Here is a 22,692-nt window from a genome sequence, read left to right on the forward strand (position 1 = left end):
TTCCATTTCATACCGTGTAAACATCCTCCATGCGACATTATCACAACCACCTACAGTAACAGTGAATTTTGTGTCCTGCCGTTAGCTTGTATATTTACCGCAACTCTTGCGAACTTTCTGCTAACTTTTAAAGTTGTTCATGGGCACAGGCCGTCTGTCCTATATACCCTGTATTGTTCACTAAGAAGAGGTATGGCTCTGAAGCGGTACCTCCTGGATCCCGCAGTAAGAACGTGATCTGGATGTTAAGGTTGATCACTGGTTCTTGTTGACCAGCATATAATTCCCAAGTATATTACTGAAATATTCCTTCTTCATCAATTGGTACAATCGACGACGTTACATAGGAAACCCTGTCATAATGATATCTGTGTCTACAGCACAGCTCACCCGTCTTCTAGAGATAGCGTCTTTGAGTAGAAATCAAAGCGTCTAACAAACTCAGTTCGAATACAGACACTGCTCAATTTTGAGTAATTTAATGGCGCCCGAAGAAGAAACAACCTAATTCTACCAACAGTCTTGCAAAGATGGTGTAGGGGTGGACTGTGCTTCAGAGCACCCTCTATCTGTTGCGGTGGGAAACTGCCCCTGAGAGGTAGAAGCATCAGAAATGATATTCGGACTGAAGATGAAGAACACAATGGAAACCTCTGCCCTAAAGACACATGTGCACCTACAGCACATGTGGTCAGTAATTTTAAAAGTGTCATGATCACCTCGCCTTTGGGAAAAGGTTCCTCATTAGTCCCCCATTCGGATCTCCGGTAAGGTACTGCTGGGAGGGAGATGCCCCGCCCCCCTCAAAAAAAAAAACTGAATAACCAGAAAGAGTAACATACTGAGAGTCGGAATATGTAATGTCAGAAGTCTGAATATGGCAGAGAAAGAAAAGCTGAAAAGGGAAACGCATAATATCAGACTAGATATAATGCGTGTCAATGAAGCGAAATGCAAATAAGATAATGATTTATGGTCGGACAACTAGAGAGTAATATCAGTAGCAGCATAAAATGATAAATCTACATCTACATCTACATTTATACACCGCAAGCCACCCAACGGTGTGTGGCGGAGGGTACTTTACGTGCCACTGCATTACCTCCCTTTCCTGTTCCAATTGCGTATGGTTCGCGGGAAGAGCGACTGCCGGAAAGCCTCCGTGCGGGCTCGAATCTCTCCGGATTAGGAACCGTTATGAATGAAAAGGTAGGACAGAGCGTGAGTTCCAGTTCAGTGATAGTTTTGTTCTCATTATAATCGACTCCAAATAGCTCAGCTATACTTTCAGACGTCACAAGCAGACGATCAAGAAATAAAGAAAGAATGTGAGTAACCTGAGTGGGCATTTCAGTAAGTAAAGAGACATGAAAATCTAATAAAAATGCAGTACTGGAACGCAGTAGTAGTGGAAGTAAAAGGAGAAAAAGTTACAGAAAAATAGAGATACAGTGGTAAGAACGAGAGAGAGTTGAAAGAGTAATTGATTTCTGAATCGGTTTCAGCTAGTAATACTGAATACACTGTTCAAATTTCACAAAAGGAGGCGATGTACTTGAAAAAGGCATAAAAGCATGGGAAGATTCCAATTGGATTACCTCACGGCCAGATAGAGATCCCGATATCAGATACTGGATTGTAAGGACTACTCCGGAACAGGTACAGACTCTGATTGCAATGCTGTAACATGGAAACTTAAGTTTCAAAAAATCGTCCCACCGAATAAATGTAGAAAGAAGTAGGAATTAAAATACTGAGGATTCATGAAATGCATTTAAAGTTATCGAAGACTGTAGATGATAACGAACAGCACAGCTAACAGCTCAGTTGAAGAGGAATAGAAATCTCTAAAAAGGGTAATAGCAAATGTCGGACAGACAAACATAGGAACTGCGAAGAACGACTGGGGAAAAGGAGAAACGTTTCTGTTGATCGCCGAAAGAACAAAGTACAGAACTGTTCAATTAAAGACAGGAATACAGCATTATAAGTCACTTAGCAATGAAAGAAATAGAAACTGCAGGGAAGCCAAGGCGAGAGGAGTGCAACAAAAAAGGGAATAAATCGGAATGATTGACGAAAGGACTGATACAGTGTCCAGTCCACATTCTGCACTCATTAGACAAATCATTCTATTCAGAAGATTACGTAATTATTCTTCACTTTCACCCGGGAAAGCAGTGTCATCATCGAATCGTATCACTGATGCCCTTTTACCTTGAATTTTAATTCCACTCCTGAACCTTTCTTTCATTTCCATCATTGCTTCTTCGATGAACAGATTCAACAGTGAAGCGAAAGATTACACCCCTTTAATCCCAGCGATTCGATTTAGGTTGTCCACTGTTATTATTCTCTCTTGGCTCCTGTACGTACTGTATACTAGCCGTCTCTCCGTACAGTTTACCTCTATTTTTCTCAGAATTGGAACATCTTGCACCATTTTACACTGTCAAACACTATTTCCAGGTCGATAAATCCTAGGAATGTGTTTTTCTTTTTCTTTGGTCTTGCTTGTATTATCAAGCTCAACGTCAGAATTGCCTGTCTGGCGCCTTGACCTTTTCTAAAGCCAAACCGATCGTAATCTAGCACGTTCAAAATTTTCTTTTCCATTCATCTGTATAGTATTCTTGTCAGCAACTTGAATGCAAGAGGTGTTAAGCCGATTGTGTGATAATCCTCGCACTTGTCAGCTCCTGCATTCTTCGGAATTGTGTGGATGATATTTTTCCGAAATTCAGATGGTATGGCGTAAACTCATACATTCTACATACCAACTGAGTAGTTGTTTTGTTGCTACATACCCCAAATGATTTTAGAAATTCGAATGGAGTGTTATCCGTCCCTTCTGCCTTATTTGATCTTAAGTCTCCAAAGCCCTTTTAAATTATCATTCTAATATTGGATACCCTATCTCTTCTAAATCGATTCATGTTTCTTCTTTTATCACATCAGACAAATCTTCCATCTCATAGAGGTCATCAATGTACTCTTTCCACCTATCCTCCTCTGCATGTAACAGTGGAATTCCCGTTGCACTTTGAATGCTACCACCTTTGCTTTTAATGTTACGGAAGATTGTTTTCACTTTCATATATGCTGACTCAGTCCTTCCGAGAATCATTTTTTTTTCGATTTCTTCACATTTTTCATGCAGCCATATAGTTTCAGATTCCCTGCACTTCCTATTTATTTTATTCCTCAGCGACTTGTGTTCCTGTGTTCCAGAATTTCCCTGCACGGCTTTGTAGTTCATTCTTTCAACGATCAACTGAAGTATTTCTTCTGTTACTCATGGTTTCTTCGCATTTACGTTCTTTGTATCTACGTTTTTCTTGCCAACTTCTGTGATTGCCCTTTCTAGAGATGTCCATTCCTCTTCAACAGTACTGCGTATTGAATTATTCTTTATTGCTGTATCTATTGCCTTAGAGAACTTCAAGCGTGTCTCGTCATCCCTTAGTACTTCTGTATCCCACTTCTTTGCGTATTGAATCTTCCTGTCTAATCTCTTGAACTTCAGCCTACTCTTTATCATTTTTACATTGTGATCTGAGTCTATGTCTGCTCCTGGGTACACCTTACAACCCAGTATCTGATTTCGGAATCCCTGTGTGACCATGATGTAATCTAATTGTAATCTTCCCGTATCACCCGGTCTCTTCCAAGTACAGCTCCCCCTCTTGTGATTCTTGAACAGAGTAATATCTGTTACTAGCTGCAATGTATTACAGAACTCAAATAGTCTTTCACCTCTCTCATTTCTTGTCCCAATTCCATGTCCTCCTTCCCCTACAACTGCATTCCAGTCCCCCATGATTATTAGATTTTCTTCTCACTTTACGTATTGTATTACCCTTTTAATATCCTCATATACTTTATCTCTTCATCTTCGGGCTACGACGTCGGCATGTGTACCTGAACTATCGTTATCGTTGTTGGATTGCTATAGATTCTGACAAGAGCAAGGCTATCACTAAATTGTTCACTGTAACCCTCTCTTTGCCCTACCTTTCTATTCATAACAAATCCTACTCCCGTTATATCATTTTCCGCTACTGCTGATATTACCCCAAACTCATCTGACCAAAAGTCCTTTTACTCTTTCTATTTTACTTCACTGACTCCTACTACATTTTCTCGCTTCCCTACCATATTCAAGCTTCTGACAACCCATGTCCCGACTTGTAGAACGTTATCCTTTCGCTGATTATTCAATCCTTACTTTGGCAGTCCCATCCCGGACATCTAAATGGGGGACTATTCCGAAATCTTTTGCCAATGGAGAAAACATCATGACACTTTTCCAATTACAGGCCACAGGTCCTGTGGGTATACGTTGTGTGTCTTTGATGTTGTGGTTTCCATTGTCTTCGGTACCCTCATGCCGTTCATCATTGCTGATCCTTCCACCTGTAGGGGCAGTTTCCCACCCCAAGGACAAGAGAGTGCCCTGAACTTCTGTCCTACTCCGCCCTCTTTGACAGGGCCGTTGGCAGTTTGAGAGTGAGTTCTTATGCCGGAAGTCTTCGGCCGCCAGTGCTGATTATTAATCAAAATTTGAGCGGTGGCGGGTTATGAACCCGGGACCGAGAGCGTTTTGATAATTAATCAAAGACACTACCCCTAGCCCATGTGTGCACTCGCTACCGATACAGCAAAAAACCAATGACAGACGGAGCAAAGAAGACGTCAGAAGCAGCCTAGCACTGGCGAAAAGTGGATTCTTGACCAAGAGAAGTTTACTAGTATCAGACATAATCCTTAATTTGAGGAAGAAATTTCTGAGATTATACTTGTGCAACGGCATTATATTGCAGTGAAACATGGGCCATGGGAAAACCAGAACTGAACAGAATTGAAGAATTTGAGATGTGGTGCCGCAAAAATGTTGAAAATCAGATAGACTGACAAGTTAATAAATAAGGAGGTTCTGCGCAGAGTTGGAGAAGAAAGGAATATGTGGAAAACACTGACAAGAAGAAGGGTCACGATGATGGGATATCAGTTAACATACCAGGGAATAACTTCAATAGTACTAGAGGGACCTGTAGAGGACAAAACCTGTAGAGGAAGACAGAGACAGGAATATATCCAGAAAACAACTGAGGACGTATTCTTTGATGAAGAGGTTGGCACAGGAGAGGAATTCGTGGCGGGCCGCATCAAACCAGTCCTGCAATCCTGACCCTACTTCTTCTCAAGGTTCCGACATATTTCTTTTCTCTCCAATTCCGTGAGAAACATCATTTCTTACTTTAATACTCCAATTATTTTTCAACATCATTCTATATCACTGTATTTCAGACTCTTCGATTCTCTTCCTTTTCAGTTTTCCATCAGTCCATATTTCATTAGCATACATTGCTATGCTCCAAATGTACGTCTTAGACTTTTCTTCCTCAATTTTAGGCCTGTGTAGTAGACTTCTTTTCTGCAGGAACGCCTTACTTGCCCGCGCTAATATGCTATTTTATGCCTTCCTTGCTCCATCATGTATTATATTGCTTCAAAGGAATTACTTAACTTCGTCAAGTGCGTGGTCACGAGTTTTGATGTTATGTTTATCGTTGGCCTCATTTCTGCTACTCCTCATTACTTACGCCTTTCTCCAGTTTATCCTCAGTCCATATGGTATGCTCGTTGTACAGTTGGTTTCATTTAACGGGTTCTGCAGTTCCTTAAGTTCTTCATTTGTGTGGCCATATCGTCCGTGGATTCTTTGTAATTATTATAGGTGCACTTGCAATTCATCTTCACTTTCTCTTAGGTTAGCAATGTCATCAGCAGATCTTTCCTTTAAACAATATTTTTATGTCTATATGTTACATTTGGTGCCCAAACATAAGTTATTCAACACTGTGTGATATTAAAAATTGCAAATTACTTTCGGAATCCCGAAATATTGTTCGTCATAACCTCCATGCGTTAAGTGCCATCTGGGGGATATCTTTGTTTAACGCTTTCGTGAGTACATTCCGATCAGTTTGCGCTTGTATTTCACGGCTTTAAGACCGACGACGACCTGTGTTAGAATGTTTGACTGACTCATTTTTGCTATTTGTTGGTTCATAATCCCCCCCACCGATGGACTTTGCCGTCGGTGTGGTGGCTCGCGTGCCTTAGTGATAGAGAGAGCCGTACCGTAGGCTCAACCACAACGGAGAGTATCCATTGGGATTCCAGAGAAGCGAGCAGCTCCTGAAGAAGGGCAGCAGGCTTTTCAGTAGGTGGAGGGACAACAGTCTGGATGATTGACTTACCTGATCCCGTAACATCAACCAAAACCGTCTTGCTATGCTAGTACTGTGAACGGCTGAAAGCAAGGGGAAACTGCAGCCCTAATTTTTCCCGATGGCATGGAGCTCTACTATATGGGGAAATGATGATGGAATCCTCTTGGGTATTAACATTTCGGAGGTAAAATAGCCCCCATTCGGATATCCAGGCGGGTACAACTCAGAAGGATGTCGATATCAGGAGAAACAAAACTCGAGTTCTACGGATCGGTGGGCGGAATGTTAGAGACTTTACTCCTACAGGTAGCATAGAAACTTTAAAAAGAAAAATAGATGGGCTGGAGTTAAATACAGCGGTAATATGTGAAGTTCGGTGACAGGAGCAGGAATTCTGACCGGCTGAAAACAGAGCTATAAATACAAAATCAAACTGGGATAATGCGGGAGTCGGTATAATAAAGAAAAAGAAAATAGGAACGCCGGTAAGCTACTATGAACAGCACAGTGAACTCATTCTTGTAGTCAAAATAGACACAAAGCCAACACCTGAGACAGAAGTAAAAATTTATGTGTTAACAAGCTCCGCAGATGTAAAGACTGAAGGAGTGTTTTAAAAGATGAAATAAATTATTTTGACAGTTAAGGGAGATGAAAATTTAATTGTGATTGGACCTGCAATTCGATAGCAAGAAAAGGAAGAGAAAAATACTGGGTGAATATGGAGTGGGGGAAGGAATGGAAGAGAAAGCCGCCTGGTAGAATTCAGCACAGAGCACAATTTAACCATCGCAAACACTTGGTTAAAGAATGTTGTTAACGTGGAAGAGACCTGGAGACACCGGAAAGTACAATAATGATTATATGACGGTAAGACAGAGATTTCGGAACCAGAGTTTAAATTGTAAGGCTTTTCAGGGGCAGATGTGGACTCTGACCACAATGTACTGGTTACGAACTGTAGATTAAAATTGCAAAAAGGTAGATACTTGAGATGAGACCTGGATAATTTGAAAGAACCAGAGGTTGTTGACAGTTTCAGTGTGAGCATTAGGCAACGGCTGACTAGAACAAGGGAAAGGAACACAGTAGAAGAATAATGGGTAGCTTTAAGAGATGAAATAATGAAGCTGGCATGGGATCAACTAGGTAAAAAGACCAGGTCTAGTAGAAATCCTTGGATGATACAGGAGACATTGAATTTAACTGAAGAAAAGAGAAAATTAAAAAGTGCAGGAAATAAAGCAGATGAAAGGAATAGAAACGCGTAAATAATGCGACTGACAGGAAGTGCAAAATGACTATGCAGGAATGACTAGGCGCTTCAGTCTGGAACCGTTCGCTACTGTCGCAGGTTCGAATCCTGCCTTGGGCATGGATGTTGTGATGTCCTTAGGTTAGTTAGATTTAAGTAGTTCTACGTTCTATGGGTCTGATGACCTCAAATGTTAAGTCCCATAGCGCTCAGCAACATTTGAACCGTTTTTGAATGGCTAGACGACAAATTTAAGGATTTAGAAGCATATTTCACTGGGGGAATGATAGATACCGCCTACAGGAAAATAAAAGAGGCCTTTGGAGGAAATAGCAGCAGCTGTGTGAATATCAACGGCTCAGATAGAAAACCAGTTCTGACGAAAGAGGGTGCAAAATGGTTCAAATGGCTCTGAGCACTATGGGACTCAACTGCAGTGGTCATCAGTCCCCTAGAACTTAGAACTACTTAAACCTAACTAACCTAAGGACATCACGCACACCCATGACCGAGGCAGGATTCGAACCTGCGACCGTAGCAGCAGCGCGGCTCCGGACTGGAGCGCCTAGAACCGCACGACTACCGCGGCCGGCACGAAAGAAGGGAAAGCTGATAGGCAGAAGGAGTATATACAGGGTCTGTATGAAGGAGATGAACCTGAGAGTAATACTGTAGAAAGGGCTAAGGACGTAGTGAGGAAGGGGTGGGAGATATGATACTTCGTGAAGAATCTGAAAGAGCACTGAAGAGGCTAATTCAAAAGACAGCCCTGGGAACAGACGACGTTCCGTCAGAACTACTGACAGCCTTGGGAGCACCAGGCGTGACATAATTGTTCCATCTTGTGTGAAAGATGTATGAGACAGGTAAAATACCCTCAAACTTCAAGAAGAATGTAATAATTGCAATTCCAAAGAAGGTGCTGACCGGTGTGTAAATTACCAAATCACTATTAAACTAAGTCATCGTTGCCAACGGCCTTGCCGCAGTGATAACACCGGTTCCCTTCAGATTACCGAAGTTTTCGGGCTGGGCTAGCACTTGGGTAGGTGACCACCCGGTCTGCCGAGCGCTGTTTGGCAAGTGGGGTGCACTCAGCCCCTGTGAGGCAAACTGAGGAGCTACCTGCTGAGAAGTAGCGACTCCGGTCTCGTAAACTGACACACGGAGGAGAGCGGTGTGCTGACCACATGCCCCTCCATATCCGCATCCAGTGACGCCTGTGGTCTGAGTGAGTATGACACGGCGGCCGGTCGGTACCGTTGGGCCTTCAAAGGCCTGTTCGGACGGAGAGAAGTCGTGGTAGCAAAATACTGACACCAATTCCTTACAGATTAATGGAAAAACTGGTAGAAGCCGATTTTGGGGAAGCTTAGTTTGGATTTTGGAGAAATGTAGGAACACGTGGAGCGATACTAAACCTACGACTTACTTTAGAGGTTAGGTTAAGGAAAGGTAAACCTACATTTGTAGTACTTGTAGACCTAGAGAAAGCTTTTGACAATGTTGAGTGGAATAATCTCTTTGAAAGTCGGAAGATAGGAGAGGTAAAATACAGGGAGTGAAGTGCTATTTACAACTTGTACAAAAACCAGGTGACAGTTACAAGAGTCGATAGACATGAAGGGGAACCCTTGGTTCAGAATTGACTGCTCTCATGTGCGCCCGTATTACTTTAGATCCTTTGGAAATGGCCTAACGCCGCCACACATAATGTACAACAAAGTCAATGTAAACTACGGTCACGGCAAATGTGTTATTATAGTGCAACTAAACGACCGTGACATATTAAAGATCATCTGTGTAACGTATCACTGAAATCCCCGGGCCGGCCGAAGTGGCCGTGCGGTTAAAGGAGCTGCAGTCTGGAACCGCAAGACCGCTACGGTCGCAGGTTCGAATCCTGCCTCGGGCATGGATGTTTGTGATGTCCTTAGGTTAGTTAGGTTTAACTAGTTCTAAGTTCTAGGGGACTAATGACCTCAGCAGTTGAGTCCCATAGTGCTCAGAGCCATTTGAACCATTTGCACCAAATCCCCGGAATCCTTAGGCCCTGAATTTTAAACTCATTCCTGAAATAATCTCTTATGTCCGTCGTCATGTGTTCTATATACAGATTGAACAGTTATAACAGTCATAACGGAGGAAGGGGGCGAAGTCTGAATCCCTAACTGACATCCTTTTTAATGCGAATGCTTTGTTTCAGTCTCCTGTTCTCATTTTTGTGTTCTTGCTTCTTGTAGATTGTTAACCAACTTTCCCTGTAGCGTATACCTATATTTCCTAACATCAAACATGTTGCAATGTTTCCCATTGTTGAACATTTTACTTGGTAGACAAATCCTGTGAAGGAGCTTCGTTTTTCTTAATTCTTGCTTCTGTTATCAAAGGCATCTGCAGCTCGTGTGCCTTTATCTTTCGTAAAGCAAAACTGTTTGCGATCTAAAGGATCCTCAGTTTTCTTCTCCATTACTCTTGTCAGCAATTCGGACGCATAAACTTTAAAGCTCATTGTGCAATAATTCTGGCATTTATATGGCTTGCTACCTCCGGGGTTTTGTGGATATTTTTCCCCAAAACTCTGATGGTATGTCTCCATAAACGCCCCATGACAGCTTAATTTCGTCGCTGGGGCGACTACACCAGATTCGCGAACTTGCTCGGCGCGCACCTTTGACCTACGCAGGCGGGGGGGTACTCGTTCTGACGATGAAAGGGGTTAAAAATACTGCACCGCCTTCCGCGGCAGGTTTCAAGCCTTTCTTGGCGGAGTGGCCACTCGACAAAGGGGCCCCGGCCGTGAAAGGCCTCTGCCTGCACCCTAAGTGGGCCCGGATACTGATACGCCGGGCTAGCAGCGCTCTCTCTCTCTCTCTCTCTCTCTCTCTCCCTGTCCCTTTCTTCCCCCCTCTCTCCCTCACTGTATCTCTCTGTGGGCCTCTCTCACCGTAGAACCTCAACGTCCGGGATACGGGTCACGCCGAGCTAAGCGAAATTACCACACCAGGCAAGAGGGGTAAGCCATTTAGCAGCTCAGGTTTGAAGAGCGGTGATAATGAAACGGAAAATCTTGTCGTTGTTCCAGGGATAGGGGAGGATCACGCAAGTCTTCTGTTGAAAGACTGTATGGGAGGTGCATTTGGGCAGTTCGCAGTTAATACAAACTATCGACAGTCTTCCAATCGCCGTTTTTATTATATCAAACTGATAGGTTTCGGATAGTGTCGAACAACTTTAGATCTGATGAAAATGTAACAACAAATGACTCCTGGGTTCTAAACCCGTTTTTGCAATACAACAGATCAGGAACATCTTTCCCTCTAATTACAATACTATCGTTATATGTCATACTATTTCTCGTAATTACAGAGTAAAAAGTCTTGACGGAACACTATCAGTTTCACTGCGATACACGACAGCCAAAATGTAGGCAGTCGCTTTACATTGAAATGTACATGTGCTTGCCACAATCCTACGATCCTCAAAAAATGTTGAACCACTGGGAGCAGAGAAACGGGATTACCTTAACGACAGATCGCACAGCCATTTGGCGGTATTGCAATGACTGCGAAACGAGTTATGACAACATGGACCTAGGTCAACAGTGGGGCGAGAATAGTGAGCACAGTTCCTTCCACGCCGATTATACCACGACAAGATTATACGATTGCTCGACAGGCTCTGACAACCACTAAAATCCGAGCAGAGGTGAGAGATAGTGTCCCAGATTATTGGAAGTTGTGATCAGATGTCCAGTTCCCATCCATCTTGTATTGCTGACACTGAAGAGACCAGAGAATTTCGTGCTGTAGAGCCAGAATCAACTGGAACATAGAAAGGTACACGGATGTGACAGGTCATGGGATAGCGATATGAACATACACAGAAGGCGGTAGTGTCGCGTACGCAAAGTATAAAAGGGCAGTGCATTGGTGGAGGTACCATTTCTACCCAGGTGATTCATGCGAAGAGGCTTCCGACGTTATTATTGTTGCACGACGGGAATTAACAGACTTTGAACGCAGAATGGTAGTTGAAGCTAGAAGCATGGGACATTTGTTTTCGGAAATCGTTAGGGAATTCAGTATTCCGAGATCCACGGTGTCAAGAGTTTGCGAAGAGCACACATTACCTCTCGGAACGGACAATGCAGTGACCGATTGCCTTCACTTAATGACTGAGAGCAGTAGCTTTTGTGTACAGCTGCAAGTGCTAACAGACAAGCAACACTGAGTGAAACAACAGCAGAAATCAATTTGGAACATACGACGAAAATATCCTTTAGGATAGTGCGGCAAAATTTGGCATTAATGGGCTATGGCAGCATCGACTGAAGCTCCTTTCCGGGATTGTGACCATATTGGCTGGACCCTAGGCTGGAAAATCATGTCCTGGTCAGATGACTCCCGATGTCAGTTGGTAAGAGCTGATGGTAGGGTTCAAGTGTGGTGCAGACCTGGGGTTCAGATATGGTGTAGAGCCTACCAAATCATGGACCTAGGTTGTCAAAGTGCTGTACAAGGTGGTGGTGGCTCCATACGGTGTGAGCTGTGTTTAAAAAGAATGTAATGCGTCCTTTCGTCCAACTGAACCGATCCTTGACTGGAAATGATTATGTTCAACTACCTGCAGATCATTTGCAGCTGTTCACGAACATCACGTTCTCAAACAACGATGGAATATAATGGATAACATTGTCACTGAGCCACAGTTGTTCGCGATTGGTTTGAAGTACATTCTGGATAATTCGAGCGAATGATTTTGCCACCCAAACCGTTGGACACGAGGCCCATCGACCAAAATCCTGCCCAGGCAACATATGCGCAACAGAGACAACATGGCTCAGTATTTCTGCAGGGCACATCGAGCTTCAGCACTACACCAGGCTAAAGGAGGTCCGACAGGATATTATAAGGTATCCCGTGGCTTTTGTCAGTTCAGTTTATTCTCTGGTGTTTAGCGTCAAGTCCTGTTTCTGTTTATGGTGGTCAGCTCCTTGCCAACGTGTCCGTACACGACATGGTGAGAGACCACAGGCGGTAACGACTCTTGAGACCCAGACCCCTCCAGCTTCTTGAGTGATGTAATGGGGAACTACTGTATATGACAACAGGACTGTTATGATAATTGTTGAAGGTAGGCTAAATGGTCACCACTACGTGGAAAGAATAATAAACACGATTAACACACCCTTCAAGAGGAAGGCCCAAATAGTTTCTTCTAGCATGATAACGCAAGATCTCACATTGCATTTCAGATTAAAAACGCTCTGAGTATTGTACGAACCTTAGAGCAGTGCTGGTATGCGATGGAAGGAAACATGCTTTCATACCAACCTCCAACCAGTAATCTTGATGAAGTGATACAGCATTTCTTTCAGGCATTTCTTAAGGTGACACTTGGAGGCAATTTGCTTTCACGCGACACCGAATACAGGTGTGTATTACTGCCCTTGGGAATCACATTTCATACTGATGTTGATAATCAGTCAGAATGGAATACCATTTTAATCAATTAATGCCTGTTACGTGAAGAATATCTAAACAGAGTCTGATATATGTCGGACGTTTCCTTCTTCAGGTCTTTCCATTTCCGTCAGCGTAATGTGCAGAATGCCCCCTTGTATACTCATGCTCATAAATTAAGGATAATGCTGATACATCGTGAAACAAAGCTCTGGTGGGCGGTTTGCGGGTTTAAATCACCTCGGTGTATACCATGCGGTGTATTTGACCTGCGGTCGTCAAGTGTGGAGACGTTTTAAGACGTGCTTGTGGTGACTGTGTGTTGAAAATGGCTCAAACAACACATATTGATGCCGTTATGAGGGGTAGAACTCTAGGGTGAATGGAGGCTGGTCAAATACAGCAGGTCGTAGCACGAGCCCTCCGTGTGCCACAAAGTGTAATCTCAAGATTATGGCAACGATACCAGCAGACAGGAAACGTGTCCAGGCGCTACAGTACGGGACGTCCACAGTGTACAACACCACAAGAAGACCGATATCTCACCATCAGTTCCCGCAGACGGCCACGGAGTACTACCGGTAGCCTTGCTCAGGACCTTACAGCACCCACTGGAACAGTTGTCTCCAGATACACAGTCTACAGATGACTGAAAGAACATGGTTTATTCGCCCGGAGACCTGCAAGGTGCATTCCACTGACCCCTGGTCGCACGAGATCCCGTAAAGCCGGGTGTCAAGAACACAGTACATGGTCATTGGAACAGTAGTCCCAGGTTATGTTCACGGACGGGTCCTGGTATAGTCTGAACAGTGATACTCTTCGGGTTTTCATCTGGCGTGAACCAGGAACCAGATAGCAACCCCTTAATGTCCTTGAAAGGGACCTGTATGGAGGTCGTGGTTTGGTGATGTGGGGTGGGATTTTGATTGGTGCACGAACACCCCCGCATCTCTTTGACAGAGGAACTGTAACAGGTCAGGGTTATCGGGACGTCATTTTGCACCAGTATGTCCGCCTTTCCAGGGGTGCAGTGGGTCCCACCTTCCTCCTGATGGACGATAACGCACGGTCCCACCTAGCTGCCATCGTGGAGGAGTACCTTGAAACAGAAGATATCAGGCGAATGGAGTGGCCTGCCTGTTCTCCAGATCTAAACCCATCGACCGCGTCTGGGATGCTCTCGGACGACGTATCGCTGCACGTCTTCAAACCCCTACGACACTTCAGGGACTCCGACGGCACTGGTGCAAGAATGGGAGGCTACACCCCAGCAGCTGCTCGACCACCTGATCCAGAGTATGCCAACCCATTGTGAGGCTTGTGTACGTGTGTATGGTGATCATATCCCATATTGTTGTCGGGGTACATGCGCAGCAAAAAGTGGCATTTTGTTCCACATGTGTTTTGGGACGGTTTCCTCAAATTAGCACCAATACTGCGGACTTACAGATCTGTGTCGTGTGTGTTCCCTATGTGCCTATGCTATTAGCGCCTGTTTTGCGTAGCGCCACGTTGTGTGGTACCACATTCTGCAATTATCCTTAATTTTGAGCACGAGTGTAGCTTCTGCCACTGAAGTTGGATGGGAATGTTCGTGACGTCTTCGTTAGATCATTTTTATTTGAACTATGAATCCTGCTTCTCAATGGTACAAGAATGGTGAGCAGCTCTGAAGTATTGGTGGAATGAGGGTTTTGTATGCCACCTCACCCACAGATGGATTATATTTCTTGATGAATATTCTGTGAAGATTTTGATAACTGGAATATATATATTATTTTTCTTTACCTTCTATTGCTTCCTTTTACTCTGTACGTATATCTTTGGCGGTCTAAAATAGTTTTTTTGGTTTGTTCCACACTGCCGAATGTGCTTATGTTTCGTTTTATTTAAGTTACTACATTACTAAGGTGGCTTTCTCCCCAATATATCTGTAAAGAACAAATTTTCAATCTAAAGACCATGCTAAAATACAAAGCAGTCAGTAACAGCCCAATAATTTACACATTTGTTGACTTTAAGAAGGCATACGATTCAGTTAACCGACAAGCACTTTTAGATATCCTTGAAGAACAAGCGTTAGATCCAAAAATACTTAACCTCATCAAAGAAATGTTGACCGATACTATCACCAAGGTAAAATTCGTGGGTGAAATATCCGAGACCTTTCGATCAGAACTGGCGTCCTAAAATTTCATGGTCTTTCTCGTCTCCTATTCAGTCTTGTGTAGGACAAGGTCATCAGCGAATGGGAAAAGGAACTGAAGAATAAAAACTGTTGGGAACTTATACAGTTGGGGTGAGTCAGGGATGACACAAGAATTTAATGGTTAGCTTTTGTTGACGACTTAGCCTTACTAGCGGATGACGAGATAGCAGGAATTGAACAGGTAGAAACCATTGAAGAATGTGTAAAGAATGTTGGTCTGCAAATACCTTTCCTAAAGTCTGAGTTCACCGCCACAAAAACTGACACGCATAACGTGACTACAAAATACGGTCATGTCAATAGAGTCCCATGTTTTAAATAGGTGAAGTCCTTGAACTTACGCGGCGAGAGAAAATAGCACAAAGCATTCGCCTCCAAAAACTAGAGGCTATGGAAGAACCTACAAGGCGTACAATAAAAAATGCTTGTCCAAAAACACTAAAATTAGGCACTGTAGTACAGTATTAAAACCTGAAGTCCTGTTTGCCAGTGAAACCCTGACAGTCCATATAAAAGATGACCTAGAACTCTTATTAATGGAGAACGTAAAATCATCAGAAAGATACCAGGGGCAAAGGAAACAAAAGAGGGCTGTAGACTACAATCTCGACAAGCAACTGAGAAACTGTCCAACCTTGCACCAGACATTAGAAAAAGGCGATTAAAATTTTATGGGAACGTCTCTAGACTTCCCAAAACAAGACTTACGCACAAAATTCTTAAATACATAGAAGGACTTGAAACTATACCCTGGATACAAGAGGTCAGAAAGGACCTACCAGAAGCTCAGATAAATTATGCGGATATTTTGGACAGAAAGGTATTTAAGCAGAAAGTTGACAGATGGGAAGTTAAGTCAGAGGACGAAGCTCCGAAGAAAGCAGAAACAAAATGGACAGAGGAAAGGAAAAGAGCCCATGGACAAAAAATGAAAGCACGTGGAAAAAAAGAAAAAAAATCAAGTATCTTTGGTTGGTCCAACAGGGTCTAATCGCACATAATAATAATAAATTGCTACATGAGTCTCTTAGTAATTGAGTATACAAAACTTCAAATTATGTTTGATCTTCTTTGCTTTTGTTAAATGCGCTGTGTGACACCAAACGTAATATGCAGAACTGTTGTACAAACTGTGAGGCGACAACAATATCGGCCGGCCAGGATGGCCGAGCGGTTCTAGGCGCTACAGTCTGGAACCACGCGACCGCTACGGTCGCAGGCTCGAATCCTGCCTCGGGCATGGATGAGTGTAATGTCCTTAGGTTAGTTAGGTTTAAGTAGTTCTAAATTCTAGGGGACTGATGACCTCAGCACTTAAGTCCCATAGTGCTCAGAGCCACTTGAACCATTTTTTTTGAAGCGACAACAATATGGATCGCTGGAATTGACAAGCGACAATCAGTGGGTGTGCAGTGGCATGACATGTACGCGCGTGTGTTGTGCTATTGCCGAGTGGGATAAAAACACAGGCAGCTATATTTTTTCTGTTTTTGAACCGGTTTGAACTAAAATTGGATGTGAACATTACGAAAATATTGCTAGCTTCGTGGAGTGTTATGAACGGCACGGCAGTGGCAGTACACATGCGGATGAGCAGTGATTGTTGTTATTTGAACCAAACTGTCTGGTAACTGAGTTGATCAAATTAATGTATTTTAAAATTTCTTATTTTATTTGTAACTTAATGAACGGTCTAGCGGGGAACTGATGACCTCATAATTTAAGTCCCATAGTACTCAGAGCCATTTGAACGGTCTAGTGCGTTAAAACATGAGTTAAGGTGAATGTTGCACCGTTCTGAAACTGTGTACGCGTCGTTGATAACAGAAAGCTTCAAGAGGAGATTAGATAGGAGTCATAGGCTTTTACCCAATAAAGTAACGTTCGTGGCTGCCGTCACATCACCTTTTGGAGCACATATTCATAGTTTTGTTGTTAGTTGCAAAGCTAAAAAATGTGGAAAAAAAGACTTAGTTGTGGTGACGCATTGGTCTGCAGCTTTAACCACCGAGGTCTAGGCTAGGTTGGTAGGTGACAGATAGGTTGTAAGCAGGAGAATCCACCGAATGTAAAATGTAAACAAACATCTTAAATAATCTTGGTTATGGTGACAGACTGATCTCTAGGTCTGCCCGCGGTGTAGGTTAAGCTGGAAGGTGAGAGTTTGGTTGTCATCTTGCGAAGCCAACGAATGTGATACTAAAAAAATCTGATTGTGGTGACAGAGTGATCTGCGCCTTAGCCTGTTCAAAAAAACTTAGCCAAGAACTTAACGTAACAGTTGCTAAATTGTTTACGGTGCATGTAGCATGTTTTCTAAGTCACTGGTCAAAGCCGACATTCCTGTATATCCGAAACAGCAACAATTACGTTCGATCAATATGCGATCAAAGGAACGCCATGGAGCATGATATTACTGTCTGGAGAATCATGCACCAAGCAAGAGGGCACATCTGCTCCAATTTCACAACTGATGGAGCCACTTTAATTACGCCGCTGCCGTGACGAGCTGCCGTAGACGTCAGATCGCACCGATTACGAACAGGTAAACTACGACACAAAGCTGCTGCTATGTCAAGACTTTAAAATACGAGTATTCCGGCAGCTACAGTTACAATTTTTCTTTTCTTCTATAATGCTATTTCCATTAAAAAATGTAGTTTCTGTGAAGAATGTTTGCAATCAGTGTTAATGTTATATGCCTCATTATTGCATGTATGTATTTTTACGTACCTTTTGCGAAGCCTGGTGTTTTTTATGGGCCTATGTGTGCAGTGTTTCCAATAGACGTATTGTTGTGATACATCGCAATTTGCGTAAGCTATGGCGTCCACCATTATATTCCGAGCGCCGACCAATCATACCAGTGCTACTCGTTCGCTATTTGTGCAAGACATACAGTCGGTGGGAACTTTAAATCTGGCAACCGACCAACAACAAGAACTGTGTTTACATTCAGAGAACATCATACTGCTGCATACTCATGACGAGGCTTTCACAGGTATACCCGAGTAAAATTACAGGCTGTTCCGCCACTATCTATGAAATAAATTACGCTATTTTTGGTCTTCTTTTGGGGTACATTAAAAATTTCTGGAATGGTTTCTTTCATAAACTTCGTAAGAAGAACGGGTTCTTTAAGTCTATATCAGCAAGGTCTAGTTTATCACGATCTTTCGTGTCATATTATCATATAAATGCACGGTCAAATCTACGCAGAGAAGATCTCTTAAACCTGTTTCCTTCCAATGAATCACCGATGTCATCTGCGTTCAAGATTAGTTTTATGTCGTCGTTCAAACTTAATCGATACGTACGGAACTCCGAGATATTTGATAGAAATTACTGCTTCCACTGAGTGTCTGGCAATCGCGCAATTGAACGACAATGGACATTTCACCTTACATTTGTTTGTGTTGAGGGTCCACTCCAAATCCTCGCATCAGATGCCTTTCATTTGCAGTCTTCCCACAGTTCAGTGCAATTTCTTAACTTTCTGGCCTTGTACACAGTAGAATCATATGCGAATATCGTTGTGGAGCTTTCGAAATTCCTGCAACAGTCATTTGACGTACGCCCGAAGAGCCTTTTAGGCCTGAATATTTCATTGTGTTATGAATATGATAAATATCTAGAATGTAGTATATTCTTTCTTCCAGCATGCCTACCGCGCCATTTATTTCATGAAAATTAAGTCGCCGTTGTTCCAATACTCTGCTGACCAGCTTGTAGATGTTCCTGTCTATGGTAGTTGTTTCTTTTTAGCCTTGCTCATACGAGAACTCAAATATTTGATTCCTGCAGGTCGTTTATTAACTATAGAAAATGGAGTAGCGGATTCCTCATAAGCTTCACATCATCACTCTCTGTCGTGTATGGCGTTGCAGAGTCCACGATAAATGATTTTATGACGGAATGCTTTTTAACTTTATTCTTTAATGTTTTGTACATGGTTGGAGCAGTAACTTGTTTAGGTTGTCAACATTTCTTTCTGAAGAAGAAGTTTATATGGTAGAGAAGTTTTAATAAACTTTCCATTTTGCAGCTGATTGGCTGTTTATTATTTCTGCAAGGAGATTAACTGTAAAAGACAGCTACTGTGAAAAAAAGATTTACTCACGTCATTGCCCAACACATATGAAAATCACACAAACAAAATTTCATCAGTAGCAACGCTATCTATGGTAGATCCAAAACCTGCCAACGTTTGCCCGCGTAACGAAACTATTACCAACTGCTGAACACACGGTGACTTAACCAGGGTGTGGGAGCCGGTACGTGTGCAATGTGCACCGCGTATTTGTGAGAGGCAAAAAATGAGAAAAGGGAAATGTAAGAGGACGAACAAGAAAAAGGAGAAGAAGAAGGAATAAAGAATAATGAAAAGGACTAGGCGACACTAAAATGAGAAGGAGGCTGAGATGTATGACAGGGAATCAAGAGGAAGCTCTAAATAAAATGTGTTGAACAACTGTTCTATGTCCAACCTATTTCCTTGTGGAGACACGGTTGTTTCTTCTTTCCAGATACCAGATTGAATCACTCTAGTTACGCAGAATGGTCCAACAGAACTTCAGTTTTATTTTGCACTTGTGTTTTTGTTAAGCTTTGCAGTGATTGGAAAAGAAAGACTGAAAACGGAATTCAGCTATTGTCGCAAGTAATACGACCTTGTCTTGAATCGTATACGAAAAAGAAATAATGAAGCGTACAACTTTTACTCCACTGTTGAGTGGTGTTGTTTTCAAGAAATGAATAAACACGATAAGCGCCGATGCAGCTTAACTCTCCATCGGGCGCGCCGATTTTCGTGACACGAACGGGCGCGCGGCGTGCTTTATGCACATGCAAAGAACAGCTGTCTTCATCCGACCGCCGTAACCATATATGAGCAAAATCACAATTAACCTTAGTTTAATTAAGCAACGATAATATAAATCTCTATTATATGAGCCAAATCACTCTTTAATTACACAATAATATAATAAACTTCCTTCTGTTGCGGCGTACAAGCATTACCGCACAGTTATGACCCACTCGGGGCATTAAACAGTTCAGGTGCATCAGATCCCCACCAAAAATGTATTTCATCACTAATAATCTCGTAGGCAGCTACTTCATCAGGGGATTGTGCTGTCAGCTCGCAATCTGGGTCATTTTCTAGCACGGGTCGTAAATTTTTTCTCGCCTGGCTCGCTGTTTACTTTATTGCTGCTCATTTGTACGTCTAACAGCACAGCTTATTACTGTGTTAGCTGAAGCTCTGATGAAGGTACAGAAGTGGGTTCGCAGTTATAAAACTACAATGGAACGGTACGAAACAATGTTATTTGTGGTCGATGCGCTGTCTACATAGGCGTTCCCGCTCGAGGGCTAAACTAAAAAAGGGGTAGTGTTGCCAAAAGGCAGAGGGCACCAATTTTTTCCCTGGGCGCCAGTCAGAGTTGGCGCGACATAACGTTCATATTATTGCATGAGTCGACCCTTTTGTCCCGAGCCGCGCTGGGTAGCCGTGCGATCTGTCGCGTCTTGTCACGGTCCGTGCGGCTCCCCTCGTCGGAGGTTCGAGTCATCCCTCGGGCATGGGTGTGTGAGTGTGTTGTCCTTAGCGTAAGTTAGTTTAAATTAGATTAAGTTTAGGGACCGATGACCTCAGCAGTTTGGTCCTTAAGATCTTACCACAAATTTCCAAAATATTTTGTTCCGAGCGGGTGGCTACCTTGTATGCTTGTGCCTGCTGAACTATGCGCCTTATTTCATTGAAACAGCCACCTCAGTTGTTTTGCACTGATTCTCTTATTCGGTCAGAGACTACTGACTTACTGCATTGTTGCACTTACTGGCATGACGTGTTTATACGATCGTTTTCAGACTCTATAGCTGTAGGTTAGAAATTCTGCGTATGAGGAGCCTTTCGCTGAGCTGTTGAAATGCACTTCCCCTATCACATGGGGGCCTCAGCAGCTGATCTTCCCCCACTAACATTGTACTCTCCCCCCACCCATGCCATCTGCGTTGGTTTGGACCAAGGTAATTTGTGCACACTCTTTAGGGCTAAGGTATTTTGTGCGGCCTATGAGTACGGGACAAGATATTTTGTGCATACTCTACCGTAATTACATCATACCGTCAAACTCACGTAAAGCATCCACAATGCTAGTTGCCTTCAGCTTGGCAGTGTTACATTTCAAACTCTATGGAAGATTGAAACTGTATGCCGGAATGGGATTCAATCTGTAACCTTTGCCTTTCACTGGCAAATGCTATACGATCTGAGCTATGCAGGCACGTCTCCCGACTGGTTCTAACAGCTTTACGTTCCCCAGAGTATCTCTCTAAACTTATCAAACTTCTCATAAGTTCTCCTGGGTACCTTTCGGGATTAGCATTCTTGGAAGAAAGAATATTATGGAAAAATGGCTTAGAAACAGCCTAGGCGATTATTTACGGAACACATTTAGAATTACAGCAGAGTTTTTCAGAATATCTAAGTCGTTGCGACAATTGACCGTGAACGGCGTAACATCTGTGTTCGAGTCTGGGTGCAGCAGACAGTTTTAATCTGCCAGAAAGTTTCAGATCATTGCATACTCTTCGACAGAGAGAAAATTCATTCTGTAAATGTTATACTTCCAGTGCTAATTCAGTACGAACAGCTATGCGAGTACCATTACACGAGTTCCTGACTCAGCAACAGGTGAGGCGGAGAACAGCTGGAGCGAACAGCCGCCTACCTGGGACTTGATGTTGCGCTTGCCCATGCGAGAGATGAGCTTGGGCCGGCCGCTGCCGCCCCCAGTTCCACAGGCAGCGCCGCCCCCGGAGGCTGCAGCGCCGCCGCCGTTGTCCTCGTACGTGGGCGACGGAGACTTGTCTCCACCGCCGCCGCCGCCGCCGCCTCCGCCGCCTCCACTGCCCCCCGCGGACTCACCGCCCCCACCAGACACAGCTCCTGGACCCAGCATCGCCGTGCCGCTCCCGCTGTCGCTGCTGCTGCGCCGCCGGATCCTCCTGGAGCCACAGAAACACAAGGCGTATCCTGAGGTGCAAATCCCATCTCTGTGTTACACAATTGTAAACAGTGACGACAAAGGTTACACCAGTTAATGCGCATAATAATTTTGTTTTGCGTTTATACCGCTTTCGACGTTTGAGTCAATATCAGGACCCGTGTACGACAAGATACTGTGTTCGCAAACACACAAGTGAACACTAACTTGACAAACTAAATAAATATTTAACTCTACGCAAGTTAAAAGGGGTACCGTAATATCTCTTGACCGATCGCTGCGTCAGAGTACTGAAAGGGTCTCTCACGTAAGAGATCGCCTGTTCTTCTAAACTGTAGTCAAGATTTTTGTGTCTTATTGATGAAAAACAAAGCAAGAGGCACAGATTCGAATTGGAAATGGATCAAACCTCTCACGTTTTAGTAAATGCGAACCACGTCGCTTCCTGTCGAATGGAATTTGGAGTCATCTCAGCTTTTGATTAATATTATGTATTGTGAAATCATCTTTG

General features: G+C 43.3%; 1 protein-coding gene across 1 annotated transcript in view; it reads right to left on the reverse strand.

Annotated features, from left to right (window-relative positions):
* LOC124788999 (5-hydroxytryptamine receptor 1A-like) overlaps positions 1–22,692 on the reverse strand; it is a 197,875-nt gene that overhangs the window by 127,134 nt on the left and 48,049 nt on the right. Inside the window, exon 3 of the mRNA XM_047256286.1 lies at positions 21,906–22,182. Within this exon, the coding sequence (XP_047112242.1) occupies positions 21,906–22,182 (277 nt within the window). The remainder of the gene's footprint in view (positions 1–21,905; positions 22,183–22,692) is intronic.

Source organism: Schistocerca piceifrons, chromosome 3, assembly GCF_021461385.2.
Source record: "Schistocerca piceifrons isolate TAMUIC-IGC-003096 chromosome 3, iqSchPice1.1, whole genome shotgun sequence".
NCBI classification, from domain to species: Eukaryota; Metazoa; Arthropoda; class Insecta; order Orthoptera; family Acrididae; genus Schistocerca; species Schistocerca piceifrons.